Source organism: Ambystoma mexicanum, chromosome 1p (assembly GCF_040938575.1).
Source record: "Ambystoma mexicanum isolate Mex_15411 chromosome 1p, UKY_AmexF1_1, whole genome shotgun sequence".
NCBI lineage: Eukaryota > Metazoa > Chordata > Amphibia > Caudata > Ambystomatidae > Ambystoma > Ambystoma mexicanum.
Window position 1 is genome coordinate 553482418 of NC_090921.1, and position 13405 is coordinate 553495822.

Genomic DNA, 13405 nt, shown 5'->3' on the forward strand with positions numbered 1-13405 from the left:
CCCCAGAGTGATAATGTGACTCTAAAAACACTATGTGGAATAACCAAATTGATAAAAGCCGAGAGATTCAGAGTAAAAGTGAGACTGAAAGAGAGAGCAAGGGTAAGAGTGCCACAGAAAGAACGTGGTTAAAGAAAAGCATAGCAGTACCTGCACGTATCTCCCCTTCCTTTTAAACTTCTACCCCCCATTAGACAACACCCCCCAAAATTAACAGTGACTTGGAGAGAAGTTAAAGTAGCACATGTCTCTTCTGGTGCTAGAACACAAGCAATACTTACAATGTCATCGAACAGGTCCCGGAAGCCCCTGACGACCAGCAGCGATAAAAGCGGCAGCATGATGGCAAACCATGGCAGAGTAGAGATTGCAGGAACAGTCTGAAACAGGGCAAGAGAGCAAAGTCACAAGAGATGCTGGAGGTCCACCAGAGCAGACATGGGCCCCTGTACTAAATCTACAGCAAAGTCCCAGAGAGAATGGCAACCGTCCCATCCTCCCCTGAGAAACACCACTCCATCCTCCCAAAATGAACACTTGCCCTTACTCTCATTGTCAGCTACAGGGGGTCCCCCAAGTGTGCCCCTTTTCAAGATTCATTGACTGACAAGTCCCATTCATACGTTTCTTCTGCTTGTTATCTTGAATTACCGGGATTTCACAATTATTCCTGTGACACTAGGGCCCAGGAGCACACACTCCACCATGCCCTCTAAGCCGGGCATTGGGAACCACTTCCGGTGGAAAAGACAGAACAGGAAGTGAGTAGCCAAAAAGGGTTCTTCTGGAATAAACACAGCATGATGGGAGATTCGCTCCCACAGTAGTATAACAAGTGTTTAGCCTTTAATGCAATAGTTGATAGTATATGATACAGATAGCTATGGGTCTTGTGTCACCTGAATGTCTAAACATATGAAAATTATGAGTTCTTTATCTCCAATTTGGCAATGCCTGTGGCATCACATACAGTGTAGGACTGTACCTGAATAGTGAATTTACTACTCAGCCGAATACCAAAAAGATGGTCCAAGTATTCGACGGAGCCAAATAGTGAGCGGAATAGTTTTAAAAGACAAAACAATGTGGGGTTTGCAAGGGCACGGCGGGGGGCTGTCTGTGGTCCTAGCACTGGTAGCCGCAGCTACCCCGGATGCTGCTCCCCCAACCCCTGCAAGCAACAATTGCAGGGGCCACCGGGTCTTGCCCTGGTGGCGCCCATTGCAGCTTTGTTTTTTTTAATATGTGGAGGCCTGCCTGGACAAGGTCAGGCAAGGCAAGGTGGCACTCCCCAGCAACAATTGTGGGGGTCGCTGGGTCTTGCCCTGGAAGCCCCCCCCCATCTGCTTCTTTTTTTAAATGGGCAAAGGAGCCCAGTGCTACACCCTGCCGGCCACACAGCTGCATTTTATTTTTAACACAAGTAGAGGGGCTGCCAGGACAAGGACGACAATCCCTCCAGCAACAACTGCGGGGGTCACTGGGTCTTGTCAGGGCAGCTGAATTTTCTTTTTTGAATGTACCTGTGGGTGAGGGAGTGGTGGTCTCGGGGATGCCAGAGCAAGGCCCAGAGTCACTCCCACATAATTGCAGGGGTCACACACCCGAATTTATTTTTAAATGGGTGGGGCATTGTCCCGGATGCAGCTTTTTTTTTTTTTTTTTTTTAATGCGGCAGCTGGGGTCGCCGGGCCAAAACCCATTTACACCCTAGCAACAGGGTCGCAGAGGGCATTTACTTTACGGCCTCAGGATGCTAGGGCAGGCTGAAGCAGCCGATAGAGAGACCTTATTTGGCTTCTGCAGCCTGTCCCTACTTTCTATGATTAGCTATCTCAATCAAACACAGAGAGAGATAGCTAATCATAGAAAGTGGACTGAGGCTTCGAGTAAATATTCCGGGAAAGTATACGGCCGAAGCCGAATACCTGATTTTCAGCTGAAATTCGTCCGAATAGTTACTAGAAGCCGAAATTCGATACACCCATAATACAATGGAACACAAAAGCCTTAATTATGACCCGTTTGCACATAACTGGCAGTCCTGCTTTATAAAACCGGGGATTTCTGATTTACAAAGGTGTTTTTCAATTGGAAAAGCACCTTTGTAAATCAGGCCAGGGTATCTGATGTAATGTACAAAAGGGCTGTTTTGTGTATCAGTGGTAGATCGGAGACTGCTATAAAGCAAGTCACAAATCAAGACTCCTAACTGCCCAGTCCTCGCGTTGGGATGCCGTGACAGTAGCACACATGACCTAGTTCAGGCAGCATGGGGAATTCACACTCCATGGTAATATCTCCAGTCATGTGGGTTTAAGAAGGTAATGACACCCACCCTCGCCAATATGAGATCACATCACATTGAAGTGACATACAGCACAACTCATGCTAGAAGTGCACTACCTCGTCTGTATCAACGTCACTCAAGCATACAAGAACATGATCATAGATGTGATGATGGAGACAACTTGATCTTTATAAAAGGAAGACAAAGAAAATGAGCAAAATGCAACTTTGGTCTCATTTGTAGGCAAGGAGTGCAAACATGTCACTTTGCTTCTGGCATGAAGGATCCGTGCACCGGCACTGCATGGATAAGGGACGAGGGAGGTCCGCTGTACTTCATGCAGACCATAACAAACAACGCAAGATCAAACGCTTCTGCTATGAAGTGGGCGGATGGCTGGTGGGTGGTGCTCTGGATGGGCAGGCATAAAGGGTGACGAGGATGGCAGTAAGGTTAGTCGAAATTATGCTGGATTCCCATGGAAATAGGATCCACAAGAAATGTTCCCCCATACGCCAGTATAGGGAAACCAAAAGTCCAGGCTAGAGTCACCATACAACAGTGACTCCACAGTGATAACCGTGGAGGCATGTGGGATAAGCAGGCAGATCTCCTGGGTGCAGAATCAGCTGGTCCCTGCATTTGCAGACTAACCCCAAGATCATAAGTGGTATGCCCCGCTTTGTCTTGTATGTGTTTTAATGAAAAAAGAGCAAAAAGGAACCCGGTACTTGGGTTCTGCCAAATGTCTTGATGAGTTTCAGTATTTAAAATGGAAGTGATTAAAATTAGATGTCTTCAAACACAGCATTGAGTAGATAATTAGGAATCGCCCTGTCCCTTAAGAGAAGATAATGTGATCAGAAGGATGGCGGGGGATGGATACAGCTGCATGGTGAATGAAAAAATGACTACAAGCAGGCAATCACCTCATGCATTTACTTTCAATGATTTTCTTTAAGTCTTCTAGGTGCAGTTGTAATGCCTACAGAAGATTTTATTTAGGCTCCCACTACTTTATATGCTGAAACTAAGAAGCTTCCATTCAGGTTGGGGAAAATAAAGGGACTCTCATACTTTTTGGTCAACAGATTACTAGAATGAATCATATAACATCAGGTTGGTCTATCATGCGATTGCACTTTTCAAGTCATCTTCATGAAATAGAATATTTTAGACATGAGTTTTACATATTTCACAATGCCTGCAATGACTTGACCCATAGACTTGCCATTTAGCCCTACCCTCATTGCTCAGCCAACCCCTACTGCCACAGGAGATGAGTCCCCACAGTAACTCTTTCATATCCAAAGTGTACTTAGGACCAATCCAATGTGATGCCGCTTCCTGTTTTGTCAAGGGGTAAAAGGTCTTGTTCCATTGCTTCTCGTAATGTCACCTCGGGGTTGGGTCAAATGACATCACTTCCTGTGTTGTCACCAGAGGTCAAAAGTTCTCAGAAGTAGTTTAGGTGAAAAATAATTATTTGTGAGGTCACAAGCTGATTAGGCCTCCAAGTTGGGAAAGTTTCACAAACTTTCTCCCCGAGAATGGCGTTCTCAATCGGGTTTGCACAGTACCTTTGTATGAAGAAAACAAATGTTGCTGAAGCCGTGGTTCCTGGCAGTTCCTGCAGATCCCGCTGTTCCTGATCCTCAGTCGTGGGGGCAAGAGGGAGGACGTCTGGGGGACTCCTGCACAGGATCGTTGAAGAAAGCAAACAAATTGGAGTCACTTCAGTTCCAGTAGCTGTAGATTCAAGAACACAAACTGGTGTCCCTCTCCCAGGTTAAACCTAACCAGCCTTGGGATTGGTATCGAGGTGTCTTATGAGTTGATTGGTCCCACTGACTCAAAGGAAGAAGCCGTCCTTGAAGGAGCTTCTCTGTCGAATGGAGTTTGGCAATTCGGACCTGCAGCAGGGCTTCACCGGGCAAACCAACGGTCCAGTGGTTGCAGCAGCTGTCCTCTTCCAGCTCGTCTTCGGTTCTTTCGTTCCAATTGTCGACTCTGCCTTCCAGTCCACAAGACTCGCCATGTGTGCAGTGTGTATTCAGAAGTTATGCCTAACAGCCTCTCTGAGAAAAGTTGCAACTAGAAGTCCACTCAAACAACTAACAAACAAAGAGAGAGGACTGTTCCTCTCTTTAACTCTATGGTGGCGACACCACACCCTCCCATCACTAAACAGTCAGTTGCGTTCTCAGCCCATTTCTTCAATGAGACGAGTAGGCTTTTTCCTGGTTCTCGGTGGACGGCGATCCATGCTTGTAGAGGGTGCCATCCATTCTTCTGGTGTCACGTCATCTCCGGAATCTTCCTTGTCTCCCTCATAGGGGGCGTCCCAGTGGGAGAACGAGTCACATGTGCTTGGCCCTTTTGCATGATGAAAACCAGGCATCCTTCTAAAGTGCGAAGAGTTTCGCGTTACGGACCGGTGATCTCCTTCGGCCGTGATGAGCGATCCTTTTTTCTTAGTGATGATGAGTGGCTCCTCATTGAACGGAGTCACATTCTTGCGCTGTTGCTGCTGTCGGACTACGACCATGTCCCCTGGTGCCAGGTCGCTCTCTTTGGCTCTGCGCTTGCGGTCGGCCGCTTCCTTCATGTGTTCCTTCATGAGGGAGTCTCTTGTTCTCATTTCCGCGTCCTCTTCGTATTGTCCATCATGATCGGGTGCCTGCGGTCTCTTCCCAAACTCCTTCTGGTAGTGTGGTCATTCTTAGTGGTTCCGGGACTGTGTGAGGCTTTACGATGGCGCAGGTGGGACAGTTAATTAATAGTTCTTCCACCGAGACGTCTAGTTGGGAAACCATAGCTTTTGCCTCAGCATCCTTTTTGTGGACACAATTCCCCGGTGTCCTTCATGCGCTAGCTCTAGCACCTTCTGGCGTAAGCTTCGTGGTATTACTAACTTTGTCCCCTTTAGTAGTAGTCCTTCCTCTGATTTTGCAAGTTCTTCTTTTACGGCCAAAAAGCACGTAATGTCTTGTTTGGTTTCCTCATTCATTGTCTCTCGGATCTGTTTTGCATGTTTCCACCTTCCTGTTTCAAGGCACCTCAGGATGGTTTGTATTCCCTGGTCTGCGTTGGACTCTCTCGTTATTTGTTCTGTGTCGAGTCCTTGCGGGGTGCTGCTGTGGACGACCTATCTGATGTATTGATCAGCAATAGATTGTTCGGGTTCGCTCTTTATTTTGGGGTGTCGAGAAAGAAAATCCGCGGGGTTTTGTTCTTTCCCTGGTCGGTGTATGATGGTGAATCGATAATCCTGCAGCCTGAGTGCCCATCGGGCTATCCTTGGTGGCATTTTGGCTTGTGGGTTGCCGTAGATGAAAGTGAGTGCCTGTTGATCCGTCACCACTGTGAAAGGTTTTCCGTATAGGAACAGGTGAAAATGCTCGCAGGCCCAGACAACTGCCAGACCTTCCTTTTCTGCCTGAGAATAGGCTTGTTCGGTTTTTGATAGGCTTCGACTGGCGTAAGATACTATGTGTTTCCCGCCTCCGTCTTTGTCATCCAGTTGCGTGAGAATGGCACCCAGCCCAACGGGACTGGCGTCTACAACTAGTTCTGTTGTCTTCTTGGGGTCAAAGTACGCCAAGTATCGGTCATCTGAGATACGGTCCTTGATGGTCTGGAATGCTTCTTGGCATTTGGTTGACCACACAAACTCAGTGTTTAATTTGTTTAGAGCTCTCAGGGGTTCACTGATGGAAGCAAAGTCACATATGTATCTTGTGCAGTAGCTTGCGAGCCCCAGGAATGATCTGAGGTCTGATGTTGTTGTAGGCGGTTCAGCTTCACGGAGCGCACTGACTTTCTCGGGGTCTGGTGTCATGCCCTTTTCTGAAAATATGTGTCCGAAGAATCTGAGTGTCTTCTTGCGGAACTCACACTTTTCTTTGTTGAGTGTTAGTTGGGCTTCTTCTAAGGCCATGCAGACTCTCATCAATGTGTCGTCATGTTGTTCTTGAGTTTGGCCAAACACCAGAATGTCATCGCTGTAGTTTAAGCAGTTGGGCACATGCTTGATGACATTGTGGATCTCTTCTTGAAAAATTTCGGCCGCTGAGGATACTCCGAAACTGAGTCGCTTGTAACGGAATAAACCTAGATGGGTGGCAAATGTTGTTATGTATCGCGAGTTTTTGCTGAGCTCCAGCTGGTGGTAGCCTTTGTTTAGGTCTAACTTCGAGAACGTTGTCGCCCCATTTAAGAGATGTACCATGTCCGTTATCCGGGGGGCTTGGTGTCGTTCTCTTAGAATGGCTTCATTCGGTCTCCTCATGTCTACGCATATCCTAATGTCTGGAGAGTCTCGCTTGGGTACTGGTACTATGGGAGAGACCCACGGTGTAGGGCCTTCCGCGGGCTCAATGATGTCGGCTTCTAGTAACTTAGTTAGTTCGTTTTCAACTTGCCGTTGAATGTTGATGGGGATGCCCCTGTAATGCTGGGCTACTGGAGTGACGTGGGGGTCGATGTGAAGTTCAATTTGTTTTCCTTTTAGTTTTCCTAGGCCTTTGAATAGTGCCGGGAATATTTGATCGATGCTTGCTGTTGGGTCTAGATACTTGTGCACCATGAGGCGGTATAGTATGTGAATGAGCCCCATCTCTATGGCTGACCGATAGCTCAAGATGCATCCACTCTCGGTGGCGGCTTCTAGCACGTGCATGGGGATGCTTTTCGTATGCTCTTTGTACTGGCATGATGCCATGAAGAACCCTTTGCAGGCTAGGGGTGTCTTTGAGCCATAGGGATAGATGAGGGCTCTTGCTGGCTGTAGGCGAGGGGCGTTCGGTATGCTTTGGTATACCTCTTCGCTTATCACGTTCACGGTTGCTCCCTTATCTATTAGGAATTCTGCCGTTGTTTGGTTTATTCGTATTCTTAGCATCGGGCTGTGTTCTTTGGCCTTGTCATTTCCAAGAGCATATAGATATCCCTTCTTCCGTGGTGCTTCTTGTTGCATTTCCGGCCTGCGGGATCTCTCTTCTGAGGATGCGCTTGACACACTCTCTGATTGTGATTGTTCTATGAGGCATCTCACATATCTTCTGGGTCGTCTCCTCGCTTTTGGCTGAGTGGCTTTGCTCTCCCTCCATTCTCTCCTCTCTTGCCTTCTTTCCGGTTGGTCGTCGTGAGGACGGCGCCGCCCTTGTTCCTGGAAGTGGTGCGCTGCCCTATTGTAGCGGGAGGTTTGGTGTTGTTCTGGTTCCATCAAAAGCTTCCCGTTTCTGTTGGCGCCTCTCATTCTGCTGCGAAAAATCAGGCATACAGACTTGTAGTGGTCTTCGCCACCACATGCGGAGCACGTCTGTCCCATGGCCGGGCAGGTTCCTTCGTGTGGATACTCGTGGCCACACCTGTAGCAGAAAGGGTCTTGGTTGGTTCTTGCCATAGCCTCCAGCTTATGGATGCTTTCTTGCTTGCCGTGCGTGATCTTTATGTCGTCCAGGCCTTCCACTTGCGCTGCAAGGGCAGCGTCAGATCTCGCTAGGCGCAGGATCTCTTCTAGACTCCTCGGCTGCTGTAGTAGTCTCTTCCGGAATTCCGCACTTTCGCACCCCACTATGATCTGTGACCTGAGGGCCTCCTCATTCGAGTAGTTGTTGAAGTCACAATGCTTCATTTTTGATCTCAGTCTCATGACAAATGCGTCTATGGACTCTCCTTTGTTTTGCTTGGTAGTGTGGAATATGTGCCTTTCGTAGTCTACGTTTGTGTGGGGTGTGAAGTACTCTGTGAGCGATGTCTTTAGCTTGATGTATGAATCTATGGTGTCTTCCGGCATTTCCTCAAGGATATCTCGTACATTGGAGCCAACCGCATGATTTAGAAGATTTAGTTTTTGTTCATCCGCTAGTGGACCAGCTGCCTTCAGGCATACTTCAAAGTCTCACAGCCATCTTCTCCACCTTGACCCCAGGGTGCTTGTCTCTGTGAGGTCAAAATTTGCTGGCAATTGGGCCAGAAGGCTGTCCGTCATTTTCCTGTGCGAGGACGCTGGGACGGAGGATCCCTCCTCATGTGCTGGTGTTGCTGGGACTGTGAGTGATGCCCTGCGGGCTGGGGTCGCTGTGGCGGTAGGTGATTCCTCACCGGAGCCACTCATGGGCTTGATCTGGGTTGACTAGTGTCTGCAAGTGTGGTGACATCTGACTGCCACTATGTGGCGCTGTGTCCGAGGGGATTCACTCTCCTCGTGTCAAATCAGGTATGGGTGGCTACGTGGGGCCCTATGAGGCCTTGCAGATGTGCCTCTGGACTCACTGCCTGCACTGGGGTTATTGCTTACCCTTTTTTTTGCAGTGCAGCGTGGGCACGATGTGTCTGGTGATCCTCTGCCGTTGGCGGGAGGCCAGAGCTCCTCAACCGCCCGGATGCGCGGTGCGGGGAGCCGCTGCTCCACCCACGGCGCTGGTTGCACGCCTGCCGGCGTTGGTGCCGTCGGCGGGAGAAAGACTTCTCTTTCCTCCGCCCGGAATGTTGGCACACGGGGAGCTGCAACTCCTGCTCCACCCGTGGGATGTGCGCTTGGGGCCTCTTCCGGCGGTGGGAAGACTCACGCTCCGACCCTCTATCTTCGGCTGTCGGAGGGCAGAGGCGCCGCGGGCCGCAGCGACCTGAGGTGACTGGCACAGCGGGGCGCGTGTCCGCCTCGTCGCCAGATGTAGTGTCCCTGCGTGGACCTCCTCACGCTCTCATGCGTCCCTCGGCCCCAAAGAAACAGGCTGACACAGGAGCTGGGGTGCAACACGTCCTACACTTTATTTCTCCAAACATAACTGCCGCGCTGGGCGGTAACCCCTCCCTTTCCTGTTGCGTGGGGCGCAGCCCACTCAAACAACTAACAAACAAAGAGAGAGGACTGTTCCTCTCTTTAACTCTATGGTGGCGACACCACAGAAGTTCTGCCTAATAACCTCTCTGAAAAAGTTGCACTTTGAAGTGTACCCTATAGCCTATGTGTCCATTTAGAAGTTTTACCCAACAGCCTGACTGGGAAAAGTTGCATCTAGAAGTTGTACCCAATAGCCTCCCTGAGAAAGTTGCATTTAGAAGCCTAAGATTGCATTTAGAAGTGTAACCAATTGCATTTAGAAGTTGCGCCCAATTGCATTTAGAAGTTGCTCCCAATTGCATTTAGAAGTGTACCCAGTTGCATTTAGAAGTGTACCCAGTTGCATTTAAAAGTGTGCCTAGTTGTATTTAGAAGTTGCGCCCAATTGCATTTAGAGGTTGCGCCGAATAGCCTCTCTGAGAAAGTTGAATTTAGAAGTGTACCCAATTGGATTTAGAAGTTGTGACCAATAGCCTCTCTGAGAAAAGCCGAATTTAGAAGTGCACCCAATTGCACTTAGAAGTGTATCCAACTGCATTTAGAATTTGCGCCCAATAGCCTCTTTGAGAAAAGCTGAATCTAGAAGTGTACCCAATTGCATTTAGAAGTTGCACCCAATAGCCTCTCCGAGAAAGCTGAATTTAGAAGTGTACCCAATTGCATTTAGAAGTGTACCCAATTGCATTTAAAAGTGTGCCCAGTTGCATTTAGACGTTGCGCCCAGTTGCATTTAGAAGTTGCGCCCAGTTGCATTTAGAAGTTGCGCCCAGTTGCATTTAGAAGTGTACCCAATTGGATTTAGAAGTTGTGACCAATAGCCTCTCTGAGAAAAGCCGAATTTAGAAGTGTACCCAATTGCACTTTAGAAGTGTATCCAACTGCATTTAGAATTTGCACCCAATAGCCTCTTTGAGAAAAGCTGAATCTAGAAGTGTACCCAATTGCATTTAGAAGTTGCGCCCAATAGCCTCTCCGAGAAAGCTGAATTTAGAAGTATACCCAATTGCATTTAGAAGTTGTGACCAATAGCCTCTTTGAGAAAGTTGCATTTAGAAGTTACCCAATTGCATTTAGAAGTGTACCCAATTGCATTTAGAAGTTGCGCCGAATTGCATTTAGAACTGTACCCAATTGCATTTAGAAGTTACGCCCAATAGCCTCTTTGTGAAAAGCTGAATCTAGAAGTGTACCCAATTGCATTTAGAAGTTCCACCGAATTGCTTTTAGAAGTTCCGACGAATTGCATTTAGAAGTGTACCCAATTGCATTTAGAAGTGTGCCCAATTGCATTTAGAAGTGTGCCCAATTGCATTTAGAAGTTGCGCCGAATTGCATTTAGAACTGTACCCAATTGCATTTAGAAGTTGTGCCGAATTGCATTTAGAACTGTACCCAATTGCATTTAGAACTGTACCCAATTGCATTTAGAAGTTGCGCCCAATAGCCTCTCTGAGAAAGCTGAATTTAAAAGTGTACCCGATTGGATTTAGAAGTTGTGACCAATAGCCTCTCTGAGGAAAGCCGAACTTAGAACTGCACCCAAGTGCATTTAGAAGTGTATCCAATTGCATTTAGAAGTGTACCCAATTGCATTTAGAAGTTGCGCAAAAATGCATAGAACCAACCTGTCCGCACAGAATTGCGTGATGTACATAATATGCTTTGGAATGCAGGGAATACATCATACCACACCCCACGCTTACTCTCTCCCTTACACCACCACTCAACTAGAACACAGATACTATGACACCATTCGGTATAACTGTTCTCATACCAACATCTCCCGCTCACTCCCCATCACTCTAAGTAAACATTGCTGGTTTCACACCCCCAAGCCAGGCGTTCTCCTCAGGCCTAACGCAGCCACACTCGATCTGGATAAAGCCGGCCAGAGCGAACACATACTCCTGATCTCTCAACCACCACACCTACCGCTAAGAAGCAGCTACCACTTGAATTCCACACCAGCTGCACACATACCTGGTGCGCACGCGCACTTTTTGGACTCTCTCTACTGACCCGAACTTCGGTTCCCAAGGGCGTTCAACCTACCAGCGCCTTCAGACCATACCAATGGTATATAAGGCGCTATATAAATGCAAAATAACATAACATTTCAGCATTTGTAATAAGACTTGAAATCCCCAAAAAGATACACTCATGATAGGATGATATGCATATTTAGGTGTACAAGAGATGCCTTTACTAGGGGCGGGGACATCAAAGGACAGGCCAGACTTGGAGGACAGGATCTCTTTGCAAACTCAAGTGTTAGCGAGGTATGACGCACACACCTAGTAAAGGTAGCCCATAACATAAAGTCATCAATATGCCCATCACCTACTAATGACAAATTGTGTTCCTGCAGATGGCCCTTTCAGGAGCACTGTGGACTTACCTGCAGAATTATAACAAAGAGGAAGTAGAGGTTGCAAGCGCGGTGGAACTGCTCGTAGATATTCAGAGGGAGGAAGGTCAGAACATTGTACTTCGAGGTCTTGATCTCATTGCCCTGTAATAAAGAAGAAAACAGTAACGGGATGCGGCAACCTATTCATGCCTCGTTACCATGTGATAAAGAAGAAGGAAGCCATGACAGTAAGGGAATGTGCCAACCTATTCATCCCTCATTGACAAGGTGATAAAGAAGAAGGGGATGAGTCAACATATTCATCCCTTGTTGCCCCGTGATAATGCAGAAAACTGCTATGTCAGTAAGGGGATGTGCCAACCTATTCATGCCTCGTTAGCCTGTGATGAAGTAAGGGGATAAGTCAACATATTCATCCCTTGTTGCCCTGTGATAATGCAGAAAACTGCCATGTCAGTAAGGGGTTGTGTCAACATATTAATCCCTCGTTACCATGCGATAAAGAAGAAAGCAGCCATGACATTAAGGGAATGTGTCAACCTATTAATCCCTCATTGACAAGGTGATGAAGAAGTAAGGGGATGAGTCAACATATTAATCTCTCGAACCTGTTCCTTTAAGTGTTGAGAGTCTTGTGTGGACTTTTAATTGTTCTCTTATGTACTAATTTAGTTTTGTGTGTTCATCCTGGTTTGAATACATTCGAGTACATTTTCAAATACTAAAAATATACAATGCGTATGAAATTCATTACACGTGATCACCACACATTACCCGGTAGCATGATGTGCCCCGTTTCCAGTGCGTGATTAACATATCAGCCACTTGATTATTGATTTTGCCAGTTCCTATTAGGGCCCTAGCACACTACTACTTTAAAGCCTGCCGTTCTCCTTCATAGAGCCAACGTCTGGAAACACTAGCCGATGATCAAGTAAACAGTAAGGGGTCCTGAGAGATTTGAGTGATTTGGATCACGGGTCTATGCATGCAATTCTTTGCCATGTTCCACATGCACTGCACCCACATGCAAATGTTTATTTACAGGATGAAGGCATTCACCCTCCCTATAGAGTTAATTTATCTTCTCTCACATGGTCACCATAACTGCTCTACTGGCAGGCCTGCCAGCAACCACTTTCTAAAATCTCAGAGCAACATTCAGAAGCGCTTTGAACTTCAGGTTTGAGCCAATTGCAACATTTCCCCTGTTTACAGCCATTTTGTGGCTACCATTATCAACAAAAACTGAATTAAATAAGACTTGGCATGGGGCGCTTCTGAGCAGCCAAACAGGATGGCATCTTAGATGGAAAACTCTGTGAAAGCCCTTTCATACTTCAACAATATGCAGGATTTGGTTAACATTTCTGGTTTAGTTCTTGGACAATTCTGGTACTGGGCAACACAGTTAAGCAGCAGCTTCCATTGAGCAAGTAGCCAATCTCAGGCTGGGGAGTTGGGAGGAGATCGCGGAGAGAGCTTGGGAGGGGTCGCACAGGAAGGCAGGTACAGCAGAGGCCAGAGAAAGAAAGAAAAAAGATATAAAGAAGCCAAAAAAAAGGAAAAAAGAAAAGAAAACAGTGAATTGGAGCAGCGAGAGCGCACAGAAGGCAGGTAGGAGTTAATTCACCTAGTCAGGCCGGGACGCAAGATGGTAATGCGTCCCAGTCCCGGTCCCAAAAGGGAACTTTGGCTGCAATGTAAAAAAGGACAGACCATCTCAGGCAGGGCAGGCTGGAGGATGGCGGGGAGAGTGATTGGGAGGGGTCCCACAGGAAGGCAGGTACAGTAAAGGCCAGAGAATGAAAGAAAAAAAAGATAAAGGAGCCAGAAAGGGGGGCACAAAAAGAAGAAAAAAGACTGAATTGGAGCAGCGGGGCAGCAAGATGGA

General features: G+C 47.3%; 1 protein-coding gene across 2 annotated transcripts in view; it reads right to left on the reverse strand.

Annotated features, from left to right (window-relative positions):
* Positions 1 to 13405, reverse strand: part of LOC138575469 (phospholipid-transporting ATPase IK-like) — a 1193252-nt gene that overhangs the window by 507546 nt on the left and 672301 nt on the right. For both annotated transcript variants that reach the window (XM_069649486.1, XM_069649487.1), the window contains 2 exons: positions 11539 to 11652; positions 282 to 380 (listed from right to left, as the gene is read on the reverse strand). In XM_069649486.1, the coding sequence (XP_069505587.1) occupies positions 282 to 380; positions 11539 to 11652 (213 nt within the window). The remainder of the gene's footprint in view (positions 1 to 281; positions 381 to 11538; positions 11653 to 13405) is intronic.